Here is a 20,178-nt window from a genome sequence, read left to right on the forward strand (position 1 = left end):
GAGGCCGTCCTCTCTGCAGCTTACCTTATCAATCGGATTCCCTTTAGTATATTGAATTTCCAAACACCACTTCAAACACTTCATCACCATATCCAAATACCCCCTAACCCTAACCTTGAACCACAGATTTTCGGATGTGTCATATTTGTACATTTACACGATAACCAACAAAGCAAATTGGATCCCCGAACAAAAAAGTGTGTTTTCATTGGCTATGCTCCTCATTAAAAAGGTTACCGATGTTATCACCCTCAAAGTCAGAAGGTATATACCTCCATGGTTGTTGTGTTATGAGAAAATAACATATTTTTTAGCAGCACATGAGGAGAATCTAGAATTAAATACTTCGAAGATTCTAGAGTTTTTTCAGCAGGACGAGTTTCGCCTCAAAGCGACTAGTCGCCTCTTACACACGACCGGTCACCTCCCTTTATTCCTTCACAGGTGGAGCCTTTGTTTCAAAACTATCACTCGACTCCACGTTGTCAAAATCAGGAGGAAAGTGAACTATTTTATGAGATTTTGCCTGCTTTGGACCTGCCTTCACTCTAGTACCACACCAATCACCTGCTGAGGAAGTCATTTAGGCAACATCTCCCTCTGAAACTAATAACACTAATGAAATATACCATGATAATTTGATTTAGGAAAGCATAAAGGATACATATACCCCTCTATATTAGCTTCTAGAAAGGAAGAACTGTGGTAAACCTCGAGTACAATACGAAACATATCTTAAGGACAAAGGGAAATACCCAGTAATAATTATAAATAATTTGGTACAAGTCTAATTTTTATGATAGAGTTTGGGTGCGATCCACAGACGTATTGTTAGTAATCCAAGTCTTCCGAGTTTTGTGCCACAGGATTAGTTACATTTTTTTAATTTCTAACATTTATCCAAGTCTTCCGAGTTTTCGTGCCACTGCTAGTAATAAAAATTCTAGCAGACTTAGTTTGGAATGGATAACTTGCGCCCCAAGTTACTGATTTCTGCAAACAAACGATTGTGAATTTGGGTGAGGAATATCTCCTAAGTAAGTTCTTTTCTTGCCTCAGACTGGTGAGGACTTTAACAATTTATCTCAGTATAAAGAGGTTGTTCTGGCCAGAATGGTTGATGGAATTTAAACTATTTTTAGGCAGAACGCCTTTTACAAAACTATAACAATAAATACTCATGCTAGAGAGATGAAGATACAGATTAGAACTCCATTTCGTCGAGATGGAAGGTTACTGCAATTTGGAAATGCCCAGGGCTAGGCTGAGACGCTGGGTGGACGTTGACAACCTTGATTGCTAAGCTTCAACTTGTAAATCGATACCAAAGGTGATTCTGGCGAGCTTTGATGCACCTCATGCTTTTGTGAAGTTTTTGAGTGGCGAGCTATGATTTTCTCAATCTGCAGGCGGGAGTAGTGTTTTTAGGGCTTGGTGGGCTAGAGACGCCTTTGTGAATTTTGTTGAGGTTTTCCATATTTGGAGGAGACTCAAACCCACTGTTTTGGTTTTTTTGAACCAAATTTGTAACGAGAGAAATCTCGTTTTGAATGACTTGCTTCTTAAATCTGGATTTTGGAGATTCTGATCTAGAGCTGGTTTTACTTGAAATTCAAGTGGGCTTGTTGGTTTGATTTTGAACTTGTCCTTTGAGATTTTCTTGTGTAGGATCTTTGTTTGATTGGGTGATGATTTTTTTGTTGTTGTGTTTGTGTGTTTGTGTTGTTTGTGGCTCAATGAGCTTTGGTTGCTTCAGTGTTTTGAAGGTTTTTTGAGATCAAGTGATCATTTTGAGTTTTTGTTTTTGATTGATTTTTTGGTTGTCCTTTACCCTGTTCACTCCTTCTTGTATTTATAGTAAACTGTTTCTTCTCTGGAGTAGGGTGATTGTGTTTATTTATTGGGCGGCAAAGATATCTCCCCCCTTTTTCTCTTCTTTAATGGAAGGAAAGAAAATAGGATTTCTTCAGTTTTGGCAGATAGGCTCTCAAAATAGGCAATCACTTCCCTGATTTTCTTGAAAAGGAACCTAATCTCTTTCCCAATTTCAACTGCCCCTTGTGATATTTTACCCGTGATGGTTAGTTTGATTCCTTTTCTGGACAGCTCCCTGCTTTCCTGCTTATCCTTCTCTGAGATTGTAACTTGCTTATCAACTTGATGTCATGAACCCTTCAATCACTTCTTCTATGACAGTTGCCATTGCTGACTTTTCTTTATCCCAGAGATGTCACGTGGGATTGTTCCTCTGATGAGCCTTGGTGGTCTCTTACAGTTTTTGGGCTTCCATCTTTCTTTGATTTTTGCGACTTTATTACGGGCCTAATTTTATTTTGGTGGGTGTGTCAATTTTTGGCCCAAACAATATGCCCCATAAGTCGAATCGTTTTGGAATGGTTTCGACTTAAATATAACCATTAAATTGGCACGTGGTAAATTCCCCGATTACCTCACGTCTGCCGGGCCTCATGGAAGACACATTGATCTTTGTTGGTGATTATCACAAGAAGAAGGACCAGTGAAGCTATGAAGCCATTCACTATTTCCCGTACGATCAAGCAGTGCTCCTTCTCCAATTGTCTCGAGAAAATTTAGTCTTGAGAAGGACAAAGATCAGCGACATATGTTGTTCCTCTGTATTGGTGAGCAGGTTTGTTACGCTTAATCGCTCTTCTGCGATTCTGCTTGAGTATAGACATTTGGCGAAGCTCGCATAATCATCGATGTTGGACTCGGGCCTCTGATTCGGCCCATCTATTCAGAACACACCGCCACCTGGAGAATCGCGAACACATCTGCTCTTTGTGCATTCGGATGATCGGATCTGGCTGCAAGTCTATTTCCCAAAGCGAGGTTCTCGGACATAGTTCTGCACTGAAGACCAAGTTACGGCTCAACCTCGATGTCGGCGAAGTGCCCAAGCGCTCCCTTGAAAGTATTTGATGTTCTTCGACCTTTGTACTAAAAGGTCGGCGGACTTAGTGGCGGTTGGTGATCGAAAGGCCTATCCTTGGTTCCGGCTGGATCTGGCTGTTTGAGAAGAGCGAGAAGAGTTGCGCGAGCCGACTTGGAAGAAGTTCTGGCGTTACCTGAGAGATTTGCCTCATGGAGGAGGAAGCCTTCAACTTATCATTTGGGGCGAAGTCTACCATCCCAACCATGCAAGGCAACTTGCTGCCCTCAGCTCATACCCCTCAAGTCATCTGAAGGCTGTAATCGGGGTCTTCTTGGAGGGACGCGGATGACTTGGAGGTCCACAAAGATGCCAGGTGTCGCGGTAAATAAAATCAACAATAGTGCAGATGCCCTTTATCCTTCATGGAGAATTGAACTCCTGCAGTTCTGCGGAGTTTGATGCTTAGTGAAAGCGATTCCGTGATACACGCTTCGGCCACCGCGCCGAGTCCTTTTTAAGAGTGGGACAATTGGAATGTCCATTCGGACGAAGAGACTCACAAATTCATGGTGCAGACCATCAAAGACATCAACATGCAAGTTATAGAAGGTAATCTCTCGATTACATGCATTGTTGCCCATTCTGATTTTTAGTGATGATGCTAATCTTTTACATGCTGTACTCAGATCCCTCTTTGAGAGTGGCTGGTGCAAAATCTAGCACTTCCTCCTGTAGTTCCTCTTCCTCCTGGCTTTCCGTGCTTTCATGAGTAGATTACCATATTGATGGCATTTGGATTCTGCATAAAAACTTTCTTTCCTTCCGGTATATCAACAATCTTTTTGTAATGGACCGGATTGTTGCAGCTCGATCCTTTTCTTGTTGATTGGGACTAAACATTAGTGCTATGGAAATTTAGAACAAAAGGTCTGTTCCAATCCTCCAAGGAATTGGTTAGACCTTCTTCAATGAGCCTGCAGGCCGTGACACCATGGGGGCCGCCGTTCAGTTGACTCCAAAGAAGGTGAAAGGACCAAGGTCATCATGATAATACCTTGCCTCACAACACATGGCAGAAGGTAGAAATGGCCGTGGATCGGCCTCTATTATCTCTATGTAGCCTTCTTCATTCCATAAAGCTAGCTGTTGATGAAAGTGGAAGGAACACATAGACTACGGTGAATCAGTCTACGCCAAGCAATGCATTGTAAGTGGTGGAGGTAGTATCTACCACAAAGAATGCAACCTTGACTTCTTGCTTCCTACTAAAACATCCACATCTAGGATCCCAAGGGTTTTGGTGATGCCTCTGCGAAATTGGTGACGGTCAGGTGGGTTGGAATTAAATCCTTTTACATTGCCCATTTTGCTCGGCGTTACTGTGAGAGTGAAGGTTGATGGCTGCACCTCCATCTACCATAGTTTTGGGAATAGGAACACCCCAAAGTTTCTTTATTATAAACAAAGTGCGAGGTGGTTTGCCATTTCTTTGGTTGGTTTGGAGAAGCAAGGCGATCTATGTAACTTGTGGGTTGTTCATACATCACAGGGATTGTCATTTCTTTGATACAGCATTTCTTCATACGCCCTTTGCATTGAAAACTTTCTTGGGAAAATACGTCTCCGTCAGTGCTCTTGTCCCTCTATGAACTTTTGGCGGAATGAACACCATATTGATGCCTAGGTCACGTAACAAGTCTTCCAATTTTGCCCCAAGGCCTCGGTTTCGCATCCAACTCTCCGTCATAATCCATCATTTCTCCATCATATTCCTCAGTCCATTCTCCTAGTTCTTACATTAGGAAGCGCATTACAGTCATTTGTAGATGGTTCATAATCCAGTTGCTCCTCTTCATATTCCTCAACCCAGTCTCCTTGCCCTTCTCACTGGAATAGGATCGATTTTTCCTTTGGTCGGGGAGTTTTAAGTAGATTTTTTGGCGGAGGTAGAATGGATAGAAGGTTTCTTTGAGGATTACCTTTTCAACTTACGTGGTTGAGAGATTGCTTGTTGCATGCAGGGAAATATTTGCTCTTTCCCTTTTTTGGCAGGATTGGCCTCTGGAAGCACATGCGTTTTCTCGTTATTGAGGAATGTGCGATCTTGTCTCGAACCCTCCTCCTTTGGGTTCTTATCGGCTCCATTGTTGATGCCACTTTTCCGACAGAATACCACACGCCTTCAATGATGGCCGCCAAAGGTTTATCATACAGGCACTCTTATTGATTTTTCTTCCTTGGGTGCTTAGTCATTCTTCTTTGTGGATTGGGCAGGCCTAGGGTAGTTTCTCATGTCGGCCTTATCATGGGCGTGGTTCCAATCCGGTCAAAAACACTTGGAGTGGCAGATCTGTTTTTCTAGGATTACCTCATTTCGACCTCACACTTGCACTGCAAGCACTATTCAGTGAAATGGTTGCTTTTGGTCTTTCCATAGTCTCCTTTGAAACTATTCGCTTCTACTGAGTCACCTCTATAGGCATTACGTCCTTCTTCGTTACGCCAATTTAGGTTGACCATATTAACTTGTGGCGGGAAAGGATGCGTGGTGACGGATGGAGTTTTACGCTAGCTTCCTTCCTTCCTGTTATCCCTTCTGTATAACATCTCGAAAACAACACAACTATTGGTAGAATGATTCCAAGAATTGTGCCATCGCAATCTTTATGCCCTTGAGTTCTTCTGGTTTGGGCATTCTGTGAGGCGTCTCTATTGCTTTCGTAGCAACATTTCATCAAACAAAGCATCTACTTTGGTCAGATCGAAAGAATATACTTTGTTCTGCATGGGTTTTTTGGAACGAACCCTCATGAATGGTGGCGGCTTTTGATCCCTTGGAGGCTTTGTAAGGGTTTTACAAGCGATGGGATGCTTTAATTTTGTCATTTCCGCAAGCTGCAACCTCTCTCTCCTCCGATTCCTCTGCATCTTCTTCTGACTCCACTTCAATCATATGTATTGAGGAAGAAGGGGATTTGTAATCGTGCCTTTGGAAGAGTTTCTCTTCTGCTGTTCCTCTCTGAGCAATTCCTCGTACTTGGCGCTTTATCGCAGTTCTGCGATCTCCAAACAACATCCCATCAAATCTTTTCCTCAGAGAAATTTTGAGGGCAGCCTGAGCCATTTGGATGAAGTGTCTTTCTTCGATGGGGATTCGGCACTTCATTTTGAGCTTCTGAACCTGTTTATAAAGTCTTGGGCAGGTTCATCTTCACTCTGTTTGAGAGCGGCAAGGTCACTGATGGTGACTTCTGGCTGAATCCTGTAATAGTAGTCATGGAAGACGCTCTCCATTTGCTCCCAAGTCTGAATAGAATTTGCTGGCAGGTTAGTGTACCAAGTGAAAGCTTGTCTAGAGAGAGAGTTCCCAAAAAGTCTTAGCTTTAACAGTGGGTTATTCTCTATGGCTATGCATTGGGTGGAAAATCTGCCTACGTGCTCAACTGATGAAGCATGAGGATCCTCTCCGTTGAATAAAGTGAAGTTTGGTACTTTAAAACCTGGGGACAAGGGTATCTGATCGATGTAAGGTGGATATGGCTTCCTATAGGTGGGCCTTTCCCCCCTCCGGCTTCAGGCTCCATCATTTCCCTGATCATCCTCTGCAATGCCCCCACGTCATTTAGAGCATTGCGGGAGGGTTTTGTCCACTGTTACATTGAGCAAATCCTAGTTACGCCTATATGGTCTAAGCGAGAACTTCTTCCTGTGCTCCTCCGGCTCTTCCAGTCTGGGTGGTTCCTCCAGTTTGCCCCCCTGCTGTTTTATCGTTATTAGCATAAGGATAGTTTCCCCCTCTGCCTCTCCTTCCTCTTGCGGTGGAGGGAATGGATTAAGTCCATCCTTACAGGCATGTAGGGTAATATTGCTTGGCTGTTGAGCAAAATTTTCATAGGGAGATCTTGTGGGGCGCTTGCTCACGGAACAAGGCGAGGCTACAGGCGGTCTGCGGGACTTGTCTGGCGCGAGCTTACAGCGTCTTGGGGCGAGCGTTCTTGGCGAGGAAAAACCATTTCCTGTGTCGACTGGATTTATCCCGTTACAGTATCCGGCTACACACGCAGGAGGATTCTCTTGATATGGCCATGCCAATCACGGTGAGGACCATAGGGAAGGTCTGATTCTTTGGACCACCTCGCATCGGGATTAGAATTACAGCCATAGCGACCTCCGATCCTTCTGAATTGCTGTTGACCTGCCATTGCATCATGGTGTCATATTATTTAAGGTATCTTGGCTCCTTTGTGTTGTGACCTCTTGTCGTAACACGATTCTATGTCGAGTTCATCCTTACAGGCAGGTCTGGACCTCCTGCTCCTGTCTGCCATGTCTTTGAATGTCGGGCATCACTTTCTTGATTCAGTCCTTCCTGAGGGCCACTTGGTTTATTTCCATGTCGTGGTGTGGGTTCTGGCTAGAGCTTCCAGTATTCATGGACTGGTAAAGAACTCAATGAGAAAATGTATACTTGAGAAGTCCCACTGGGCGTGCCAAATTGTTTGCCCGTTTTGGTTTACTCCTATGATGGAAGGGCAAAGTTCCCCACTGCCTTGAGAACCATAGACTGGTCAACAAGTCGACTTTCTTTGGTGTCTGGCGTGCCTGCTAGTAATAAAAATTCTAGCAGACTTAGTTTGGAATGGATAACTTGCGCCCCAAGTTACTGATTTCTGCAAACAAACGATTGTGAATTTGGGTGAGGAATATCTCCTAAGTAAGTTCTTTTCTTGCCTCAGACTGGTGAGGACTTTAACAATTTATCTCAGTATAAAGAGGTTGTTCTGGCCAGAATGGTTGATGGAATTTAAACTATTTTTAGGCAGAACTGCCTTTTACAAAACTATAACAATAAATACTCATGCTAGAGAGATGAAGATACAGTTAGAACTCCATTTACGCGAGATGGAAGGTTACATTGCAATTGATGAAATGCCAGGGCTAGGCCCAGGCAGCTTAAATTTGGTGGACAGATTGACAACCTTGTGCTAAGCTTCAACTTGTAATCGATACCAAAGGCTGATTGGCGAGCTTTGATGCACCTCATGCTTTTGTGAAGTTTTGAGTGGGCGTTGCGATTTTCTCAATCTGCAGGCGGGAGTATTATTTTTAGGGCTTGATGGGCTAGAGCGCCTTGTGAATTTTGTTGAGGTTTTCCATATTTGGAGGAGACTCAAACCCTGCACTGTTTTGGTTTTTTGCTGAACCAAATTTGTAGCGAGAGAAATCTCGTTTTGAATGACTTGCTTCTTAAATCTGGATTTTGGAGATTCTGATCTAGAGCTGGTTTTACTTGAAATTCAAGTGGGCTTGTTGGTTTGATTTTGAACTTGTCCTTTGACGGTTTTCTTGTGTAGGATCTTTGTTTGATTGGGTGATGATTTTTTTGTTGTTGTGTTTGTGTGTTTGTGTTGTTTGTGGCTCAATGAGCTTTGGTTGCTTCAGTGTTTTGAAGGTTTTTTGAGATCAAGTGATCATTTTGAGTTTTTGTTTTGATTGATTTTTTGGTTGTCCTTTACCCTGTTCACTCCTTCTTGTATTTATAGTAAACTGTTTCTTCTCTGGAGTAGGGTGATTGTGTTTATTTATTGGGCGGTAAAGATATCTCCCCCCTTTTTCTCTTCTTTAATGGAAGGAAAGAAAATATGATTTCTTCAGTTTTGGCAGATAGGCTCTCAAAATAGGCAATCACTTCCCTGATTTTCTTAAAAGGAACCTAATCTCTTTCCCAATTTTAACTGCCCCTTGTGATATTTTACCCAGTGATGGTTAGTTTGATTCCTTTTCTGGACAGCTCCACTGCTTTCACTGCTTATCCTTCTCGAGATTGTAACGCTTATCAACTTGATGTCATGAACCCTTCAATCACTTCTTCTATGACAGTTGCCATTCTTGACTTTCTTTATCCCGAGATGTCACGTGGGATTGTTCCTCTGATGAGCCTTGGTACAGGTCTCTTACAGTTTTTGGGCTTCCATCTTTCTTTGATTTTTGGCTTTATTCTGGGCCTAATTTTACTGGGCTGGGTGTGTCAATTTTTGGCCCAAACACGAGGTTTTTGGGTTTCAATTTAGGGTTGACTATTATAATTATGGAAGGAATTTGGCTTTGGGGTTTTTTTTCCCTTTCGCCTTAAATCAATTGCAGCGATGGAATATTGTTGTCGTTTGGGGGTTTCGACCTTACATGTCCATCAATTGCAATGCCTGTGTTTCAGGTATGTTGTATATTTACCTAAGGTTTAGGTGGGAACAATTAAGAATACAAAGATTACATGTATCAAGAGTAGTGCCTACGTCTCCATCAATTTCATTCACAAACGATTACAAATACGAAATTACCTGTAAGAGAGGTTCATATGTACAAATTTGTACCAATTGAATGAGCTATAATAGAGTTAGGGAAACATATTTCTTTTCCTTTTATAGCCTCCTTCTTGCAATATAGTTGATATATTACTGATTGAGATTGAGAGTTTTCTTTTCTTTTTCTTTTCATTTTCTGATTGAGATTACGAGTTTGCTTCATAACTAATATATGACATAATTTCATTCACAGAACGATTCTGTGAATGTCATCAGTTGCATAAGAATGATTTTAACAAAATTCCATCCCTGTTTTATGGTTGTAAATAGGAATAATTTTTGCTATTTTTTGTTCTGGCTTAAATGGATGTTGTTTGTTTTCTTAATTACATATCGTTGTTTGCAGGTTCTTTATGGCTAGGAAGGAGTATCGCTCCCTCGAATGCGGGTCAGACTTGTTAAAGTTTCATTGCGTAATGGAACGAATTGGAGAGAACGTGAGGGAGCCACATATTGAGCTAATGCAGAGAACACCTTTTTCGGGGTTGTTTAAATGTTATTTGAATGGTTTCATTATTGAAGATGCATGTCGGAAATCAGATAATGATATTGTTTCTATTTTGAAATGTTTTGCGAAGGAAAAAAGGCTTTCATTTTTGGGGAAAGAATTGAACGGATAACAGAAAATGATATGCCTTTATTGTTTGGGTGATTCAGAAAATACAACACCACCGAATATAGATATGTCTGCAAGAAATATTGCACAAATGGGTGACATTAGAGACAAGATCATAGCGGATTTGTGGCAGAATTTTATTTAGTGCTCATAACAACATGATTTTAAATTTTATATTGCATATTTTTCAGATATTTGTGAGACTATGAGAGATTTGATCTATGATTTAAGATGATATACTTGGAGGACATGAGACCATTTTGATTTAGCTAATGCATGTATTGGATAATGATAATTAATTTGACCATTGCACAATTTTACTGTTGATGAACGCATATTCACTATTTTGTCATTTTCATATGTTCATACTGGACACGTTTTCTCTGTTTTCGTTCTCGAAAAATGTTTTCCAATTAGCGTACCAGACGCATTCTTGAATCTTGAAAATGCAAATCCTTTTTCTCATTTTCATTTTCTGAAAATATTCTCGGAAAACATTCTCCAAAAGCGTTATCGAACGAACCCTAAGTTTTCAAACCGAAACGGCATCCACCAACTATCGACCCCTCCATCCCTGTTTAAATACAAACACACAAAATTAAAGAAATAAGCATCCTTAATAACAAGAGCAAATACCTGTGCTCCATATATATATATATATACATTTGATTCACAAAATTAAAGAAATAAGTATTCGTAATCTTTGATAGTGTACCTATGGTATATGGCACCTATACCATAGGTACACTATCAGAGATTACCCTATGAAGAGATTCATAAGTACAAATTTCGGAACAGAGAATCTTAAATTGTTAATTAAGTTTCAAAATTGAGAATGCACTGCCACTAAAACAGAGAAGCGACAAACCAAATTCTGATTGTTATTTTGACATTATTTACTTATCCCTTCTATCCCTAGAAAGGTTCAACTGTGTATTGTGAACCTTCTCCATACACTTATAATGGACAACATTGTGATATAGGTGTTATATTCTCATTCTCGATTTTTTGGGTTTAGCACCTATCGTATAGGTAACCTTATGTCGTATAGGTAATCGCTGACACTGTAACTATATCACAAGTATATGCCAAAAGTTTATGGGATGCCATAGGTACAATGTCAAACAAGGACATAGCTTAAGAATTAGTCTGGTAGATACACCAAGTTCCCAAACTGTCACAAGTTGCTTTTGGAGACTTGGATGCTTCTCTTGGTTCCTCTCAAAGAAAACTTTATGTGTGTGTGTATATATATATATATATATATATATATATATATATTAGGCAAGAGGAAAAGATTGGTTTTCTTACAAACAAGGTTGATGGATGAAAGCTCCTATTAGGAAGAAGAGAAGTCTCTTGACTTTTAGAAAAAAAAAAAAAAAATGGCTACCTATTCTGGACCTCCACTACATACTTAGTGCTATGTTATTAGCCTCACATCACCAATAAACAAATGATAATCAAATGCGCGCACACACATACTCAATAAGAAAATTAGATTTGAGATATGACTATAACAAGAAAATTAATGATAATAAAAGTAGAGAAAATTAATGTGACCAAAAAGGAAGACTGTATATATGCAAAATTGCAGAATCTTTACATGATCTCCATCCCAAAGTAAAAACATTGGGACCATTTGGAAACCTCATTTACTAAAGAAAAAACCCTTGAGCACCATCATTTGTGCTTTACATGAAGAAAATTAGCATAAAAAGACAAGGAGCCTATGAACCCACTTTGAGAAATGTGGAAAGAACATTGGGTTTCTATAATGTAAGTGCCTTTCACTGTTGCAAAAACTAGACTACCAAACAAAACTAACTCAACTATCAAAAAACCAAAAACAGAGCTGCTACTAACCTCTGCAAAAGAGTGATCCTAAAACCATTACCAAAGAGACTCAGAGACTGAGAATGAAAAAAATCTCTGCTTCAACTGACTAAGTAACTAATTGTAAGAAAAATTTGCATAACCAGCTGCCCCATACTGATCTGTGCCTTCTTCAAACTCCATAGCTGGAAGCTAATTTTCACTTCAACATTTCTAATTTCAGAAATTTTTTATGCACCAGACCTCAAAAACAACATCTAATTAAGCAAAACAATTAATGAGCCATAGTTACAAATTTCCAACAAAATGATTCACCAATTAACTAGTGAGCCAATATGGATAACTGACACCATTCACACGGATAGAATTTTGTTAAAACGACATTTGATCAATTACCTATACTGTGGACAGGGTTTAGTTGAGGCAAACCCGATTATGATCTCTATCTATTAGCCAAACCCAACACGTCTACAATTAGTTATGATCTGTCTATTAGCCAATACCCCGATTACCTGTACGACAGGAACTAAGATGTCTGAGATTTTGGAAAGTTATGTTCTCTAATCTAACTTGAAGATATAGAAAAACAAGAACTAAGACGTCTAAGAATTTTGAAACCTTGTGGTTGCGTCTTAGTTTTCTACAATGAAAGAGCATGACTATTTGGGATCAACCGTGATTTTGGTGATCTATCATTCTCCCTCCTTCAATTTTCGTGTATACATAATGGCAGGAGTCGTAAATACATAAAAATTGGTGGACATAGTATTTGCTTAAGTGGCTACACGACTGGGCTTGAGGACTGGAATTAATAGGTAACAACTAGTGTCCTGCAATCAAACTATATTTCTGAAATTGGACCCATATCTCAGAGCCACTAATAATTATATCTCTAAGAAAATTATCAGAGTCACATGTACACTTTGTGAAGCAGTTGGCTGATATATATATATATATATGTCCCAAATAGTGTGAATGAAGCACTAGAAGACTCAAAATGGAAATAAGTCATGAATGAAGAAATAAGAGCCCTCCAGAAGAATGCCACATGGGAGCTCGTACCTTTATCTCATGGAAAGAAGACAGTGGGATGCATGTGGATCTATACTATAAAACTTAAAGCAGATGAATCCATTGAAAGATATAAAGCTAGATTGGTGGTGAAGGGGTATACACAATGGTATGGGGTGGACTACCATGAGACCTTTGCCCCAGTAGTCAAGATCAACATTATCAGAGTCTTATTGTCCCTAACAGCAAATCTAGATTTGCCACTACATCAATTCAATGTTAAAAATGCATTCTTATGTGGAGACTTGGAAGAAGAGGTATACATAGATTTACCACCAGGATGTAATTTAGCTCCTGACAAGAAGAATCAAGTTTGCAAACTCAAAAAGTTATTATATGGGTTAAAACAATCTCCTAAGGCATGGTTTGGAAGATTTACTAAGTTCATGAAGAATTTTGGATACACTCAAAGTAATTCAGACCATATCCTCTTCTTGAACCATGATGGAGGATAAATCACTGCATTAATTATTTATGTGGATAACATGATTGTAACTGGAAACAACGCATGAGAGCAACATAAGCTACAAAAGTATTTGTCTCAGGAATTTGAGATGAAGGATTTAGGTGCTCTGAAATACTTCCTCAGAATTGAAGTAGCAAGGTCAAACATTGGTATTTTATGTCTCAAAGGAAGTATGTGATGGATCTACTCACTAAAACAAGAATGCCTGGATGTAAGTCTGCTGACACACCTATTGAAATGAATCACAAATTATATGAAGACACGGACGGTTTGCCAAACCAATAAGGAACAATACCAGCGCCTTGTTGGAAGATTGATATATTTGGCACACATAAGACCAAATATTGCATGTACTGTGAGTATGGTTAGTAAGTTTATGCATTCACATAGTGTTTCTCATAGGAGTGCAGTTGATCGGATCTTAAGATATTGAAAGTCAGCCCCTGGAAAAGGGTTAATATTCTCAAAGCATGGAAATCTTGAAGTTGTTGGATATACAGATGTTGATTGGGCTGGTTCCATTATAGATAGACACTCTACATTGGGTTACTTTACATTCATTGGAGGTAACCTAGTCATTTGGCCGAGTAAAAAATAAAATGTGGTTGCTTGGTCTAGTGCAAAAGTAGTGTATCAAGGTATGGCTCAAGGAGTTTGTGAATTATTGTGGATCAGAGGACTCTTGACCGAATTGGGTTTTAAACTAGAGAAGCCAATGAAGTTACATTGTGATAACAAGTTAGTGATCGATATTGCCCATAATCCTGTTCAACATGATCAAACTAAACATGTCGAGGTGGATAGACATCTCATCAAAGAAAAAATTGAGAACAATATCATTAGGAGATATTCTCCTAATTAATTACTGTATCTATTTCCTTATAAAGCACCCTTATAAAATCCTATATATACCTTCTTATGGGGAAGAATACAATTAACCTAAAGTATTCAAACTGTCACATCCCAGATCGACTCTCTGTAGCACGATATTGTACATTTTGAGCCCCCGCCTTCACGGTTTTGTTTATGGGAACTCATGAGCAACTTCCTAGTGGATCACCCATCATGGGATTGCTCCAGCCCAAACTCACTTAACTTCGGAGTTCCCGTGGAATCTGAAACCAGTGAGGTCCCAAAAGGTCTTGTGCTAGATGGAGGTGGACATGTACATATAAGGCACATCACCCCATATCCATTGGTCGATGTGGGATGTTACAATCCACCCAACAAGGCCCAGCGTCTCGTCAACCTCGCACCACAGGCGAGTAGCTCACGATACTATTCGATGCGCATCTCGGATCGGCTCACACATCTGATGTTGTCACTGGCCCCCCATACGGTTTTGTTTACGGGAACTCACGAGCCTTCTGATTGGTCACCCATCCTGGGATTACTCTAGCAAACTAAGCAACTTTGGGTTCCATGGAATCCGAAACCATTGAGCTCCCAAAAGGCCTTGTGCTAGATAAAGGTAGGCATGTACATATAAGGCACATCACCCCCTCTCTGTTGGTCGATGTGGGATGTTACACAAACCATAGTCATATGTTAGCATGATGCATGCGGTTGAAGTAATGAATTTGCTTAAGACGGTATTGAGAAGAATTCTTGAAGAGGAGATTGGAATCTAAAAAAGAAATAAAAAGAGAACAAAGAGAAATGGCGGTGGTGGAGTTGTATTGGGTTGTGATACCTTCCACCTCTGGAGGCCCGACCTCACTTGGCAAGTACTTACGCCCATACATTATTGATCAATGGCCATTTAGTAAAGTTTTTGGTCCATGGCTTCAAGACCCATCCACCATAACTAGTCACAACCTCTTGATCAACGAAGGCGAGAAAGTATCAATCTCCCCACTCAAGCACCCCTTCCTTAACCCAGCAGACTAAGGGACATGGAAGCTCACCCTCCTTTTCTCTGTCTTTAAAACTTATTCTTAAAATGAATGAATTTTTTAATAATTTGTTGACCGAATTGTCCCTTAACAAATAACATAAGTTAAAAAGACTTGATAGAAATTGAGGATTGTCCTTAAATTGCTTCAAATTGAAACGACATGGATGAAAGTGGTAAAAGTGGCAAACTATAGGGACCAAAAATGACTTTTTGCCATATTATTTCAAAATGTTTATAGAAAAAAAAAATCATATGAATAATACACTTCTTGTAGGTTGATTGTTATTGTTTCCTCCACAGACGGTGCCAAATGTGACGCAAAAATGGTTCGCACTTTCGCAGAACTTAATGATTTTGTTTTCTTCTTGGTATGCTATGGTCTCGGTAGGGTGTTATACCAGAAGATAGCAAACGCTCGGTAAGTCCTAGGTACCGTGTGATACCGCCGAGGGCTCTCCGATGCTTAAGTCGGATTTAGTAAGTTTGAACTACGGATCAATGGCGTTATGCCGTGAGTTCGATTGATTACCTCCAAGCCGGGATAGTTGTCCTCTTTTATAGGCCTTGGGAGGTGTGCATTTTGCTTAGAGTTTCGATGTGGGACTGTGGACGTCGATTGTGAGACTGCCACATGTCCTAGGTGGTAAGGTTGCCCTAATAGAGCGATCGGTAGATAAGATGCCGAAGCTAGATTCCGAAGGCTCCCATAGCTCCAGCTTGGTCCACGTGTCCGATGTTCATTGGCTGCTCATTTTGGTATAAACACATAATATTATAGTATTTGCTTGATCCTACTAATACTCTAACAACCTAAATCTTACATAACAGGTGTTGCCTCCACCACCATGGGGACAAGAACATGACTTCTATCCCTACCCCAAGACACCTACAACAAACTTCATTAGTCCTACTTCCGTTGTGAACATACAACGTGAGTCATATCATGACATGTGAACAATATAAACTTGTTAGATCATACTGTAGAGGAATTCTAATTGACTTCATCGTGATTTCCATGGGTAGAATGGCGTCGTGCTCATATGTTAAAGCATAAGGTGTCTTCTCAATGGTAAATCTATTTGAAGTTCTATATGCCCATAAAGTTTATGACAATTTTTCATGTCATTCTCTCGGGTTGTTCTAGCATTTTCCTTATGATATTGATCAAAATTTTGTTGCTAGATACTGCCTGGCCATTAGCTTGAGCATAATTGGGTATGAAGGTGTGATAGCGCTGTGGTTTGGGATTGTTGGATTGACCAATTATCCCACCTTTCCCCTTCTAAGATAAGAATTCGTTTGTGATAATAGGTTGGGTGTAAAGCTTCATGGCGATGTGATTCAATGTGGTTGTGCATCTACTTTGTTCGGGGTTGGGGCCAACTTGGGTGGCTATGACGGAGGTTGGGTTATAGGGAGGTGGTGATTGGCTAGGGTTGGGGGCAAATGGGTTGAGAAGAGAAGGGGTGAGAGAGTATTTTAATTTTAAAATTTTCCTTTTTTAAATATTTTTTATATAAATATTGTTTATTTGAAAGCAACGAATTTTTTTAAATAATTTATGGACCAAAATGCTCCTCAATAAATAATGGTAGTTAGAAGAATGTAACATAAATTGGGTCATGTCTTCGAATTGCTTGGAATTGAAAAATCACATGGATAAAAGTGACTAAATTAAAATCACATGAACCTTAATGATAACAAAAACAAACCACAATAACCAAAAGTGACTAAATTTCTTTATGCGACAAAATTATTACGCAAGTCGCATATTTAAAATAAAATAAAATGGACTTTTGACTGAGAAGCGTAAAACACCTCCTATATCGCGACAATTTGAAATTGCCAGAAAAGGGAAAGTGAAACGTTCTCTCCCACCGAATAAATAAGCCAAGCGATATATGGTGGTGTGTTCATTTTTGTCTTGGCGGACCCAAAAAGGAAAAAAGAAAATAAAAAAAACCTTCATATTTGTCTTCTTGCCATTGTGCCACTTGGTTATTTTCTGGGGCCCCCAATCAATGTGTAACTAAAAGTGAATTTCATATACACATTGATTTTATTTATATATATTACATGTGCATACGAGGATCAAGCCTCACCCACATCTAGCCAATCAAAGTTCTCACTTCTATTGCTCCTCATCACCTCTCCAATTCCCCCTTCACTCATTTCTTATCTGTCATATATCAAACTCAAAACTAACCAACACAACACTCTCCATATCTCTAAGCCCATCTCCTCCCTTCCCCTTTGGCCCTCCTAACTTCTCCTACTTGTCCTCTTCTTCCTCCTTCACCACCTCCACATACACAACTCTCTCTCTCTCTCTCTCTCTCTCTCTCTATGGCAACCAATTATTTCCAATCCGTATACCACAATCACCACTCACTCCTCAACCACCACCACCACAACCACCACATAGAGATTGCTCCTTCCACCCTCTCCTACACTCTCTTCCTCAAACCCACCACCACAAACACCCCAAACACCATAAGCACTTCTTCTCTCTCCTCCACCAAAACCTTCTCAATCTCACCCACCACTTCACTCTCCACACCCTCCTCCACCCAAGCCATCTCCTTTGACCTCCTACAGCAGCACCTCTCCGCCCAAAACTTCCGTGAAGCGGACGAAGAAACCCGCCGCCTCCTCATCGTCCTGGCCGGAGAACAAGCCCAGAAGCGAGGCTACGTCTTCTTCTCCGAGGCCCAGTTCATCTCAGAAGCCGACCTCAAGGCCATTGACGACCTCTGGAGGCAGCACAGCAACAACAAATTTGGGTACAGCGTCCAGAGAAAAATATATGGCAAAGTGAGCAATGACTTCACCAAATTCTTCATTAAGGTTGGGTGGATGAAGAAGCTGGACACAGAAGTTGAGCAATTCAACTACAGAGCCTTCCCCAATGAGTTCATCTGGGAGCTCAACGAGGACACACCAGAAGGCCATCTGCCATTGACGAATGCTTTGAGAGGAACCCAGCTGCTCAAAAGCATTTTAGAGCATCCTGCTTTCAAGCCCACAGAGGAAGAGCTGCTTCAGGCTAAGGCTGCAGGTGAAGAAATGGGCAGTGGCGTTACAGGGTTGAAAGGGTTCATGGATGGCTCCAAAAGCAAAAGAGTGCTCAAATCAGACTATAGCTTTTGAATTTGAAATATGATCAATTTGAATGTTCTGGAACTTACCCAGTATCAATATTTGCACAGGAAATTAAAATGACATTTGGGGTTTTTGTAACAATTAATTAATGTGCTTGGTTCATGATTGCTTCTACTTTTTTTTAAAAAAAAATCTTAACATTTTTGTGTGTGAAATGGGACAGTACTATTTTGTTATTTTCGATTAATCATAGACTGTGACAGGGAAAATCAAACATAAATATTTCATGATTAATCGGAAATAGCAAAACTGTAATTTTACACAAGTGTTTCTCCTGAAAAAGCATGATTTAAGTGAAAATATTATTGTTTATATAAAATATGAAAGAGCAGCAGATGCAGAGCAGAAGACTTTCTGAAATGTGCCCAATGGAAAGCAAACTGCAAATGTGTAGAACTTTACAGAGCGTTTCATTTTGGCGTTTCGAAACGATGGAGAAGACACATCAAAATCAGACCCTGCCCTTGTCTGTCTTGCTGGCTGTCGTTTTGTGATATTTTTATATTGGCCTTGTAAATGGGAAGCTGGGATGGGAAAATGCTGCTTTTGCTTTCCATTACATTCATATATATATATATATATATATATATATATATGCCATATTCTTGGTAACAATATATATGCCATATTCAAAGAAAACATGTGTGGCATATAAATTATTAGAGTTAATCATTTTATTAGTCTTTAATTTAGATTCGATTTGCATTTGGATCTCTCAATTTCCAAAATCATTCCCATAGTCCTTTAACTTCACTTTCGTTAGACAAATGATCATGCTGTCAATTTTGTTAACTTTTTCTATTAAATGTAGGGGCAAAATTGTATTTTTAAATTAAAACTAAAAAAATGAATAAAAATCATATCTTTAAATAACAATAAAAGAAATTCAAATAAAAAACCAACCAAAAATATATATATCAAGTTGGGGGAGTAGAAATTGGGATAGAGGGGTAGAGAGAGAGTTTAATTTTAATTTTTTATTCATATTTTAATCAATTTTGATATAAAAATACCATTTTGCCCCTTCATTTAACAGAAAAGTTAACAAAATTGATGCAGGACCATTTGTCCTGATTTAAACCAAGTTGAAGGACTATGAGAACGATTTTGAAAATTGAGGGACTCAAATGCAAATCGAGTCTAAGTTCAGGGATTAATAAAACGATTAACACAAATTATTAATTTTTTTTAATGAAAAAATTTTAGAGGGAGATTGGCTACTCTCACCATCAGTGCCAAGGCATACCTACAACTTCCACCGGAAGGACTTATTCGTGGCACTCAACTGCCACTGGTATGGATTTATGTAAGAAATTACATATTGCACACCAATAAAGATTGCTGGCAACGAGACTTGAACACTTACAGAGCTAAACACAATACAAATGAGTGGCATATAAATTAATTACAAAGAAGGAGCATTACAATTTACACGAGACTTGAACATTATAAGGAAGGAGAAGTATACATTATCGACCGACCATCCACCAAACTGGGTAGGTCTGAATTAATTTACAAAAGCACATACATATGGCATTGGTGTCACTATCTACACATAGATTTTGCTTTATTTGTATCGACCCGTTATCTTTATATGAACAAACTTTTGTTGGAAATGAAGCATTATTTCTTTTTTATTTCTTTAATATTTTGAAATTCTTTTCTTTCTTTTTTAGTACAAGAATAATCTAAAGAGAGGGACTTTTTTACACAAGTGTTATGGGCGATTTGAACATGAGATCACTAATCTACAAGTCAAGGTTATTTTTCATTGGGTTAGACACTGTTGGCTTTGAAATATATATATATATATATATATAATATACATCCTTCTATTGAGGATCCTTAAATAATTTTATTTGAAGGACGCTT

General features: G+C 39.5%; 1 protein-coding gene across 1 annotated transcript; it reads left to right on the forward strand.

Moving 5' to 3' along the window:
* The first annotated feature begins 17,242 nt into the window (after window positions 1-17,242).
* On the forward strand, window positions 17,243-18,338 carry GUN4 (protein GENOMES UNCOUPLED 4). Its single transcript, XM_008224332.2, has one exon. It carries the CDS (start codon window positions 17,491-17,493, stop codon window positions 18,292-18,294), a length of 804 nt encoding a protein of 267 aa, XP_008222554.2. The 5' UTR covers window positions 17,243-17,490; the 3' UTR covers window positions 18,295-18,338.
* Window positions 18,339-20,178: the final 1,840 nt, after the last annotated feature.

This window comes from Prunus mume, linkage group LG2, assembly GCF_029339155.1.
Source record: "Prunus mume cultivar Tortuosa linkage group LG2, ASM2933915v1, whole genome shotgun sequence".
In the NCBI taxonomy this organism is placed as follows: domain Eukaryota; kingdom Viridiplantae; phylum Streptophyta; class Magnoliopsida; order Rosales; family Rosaceae; genus Prunus; species Prunus mume.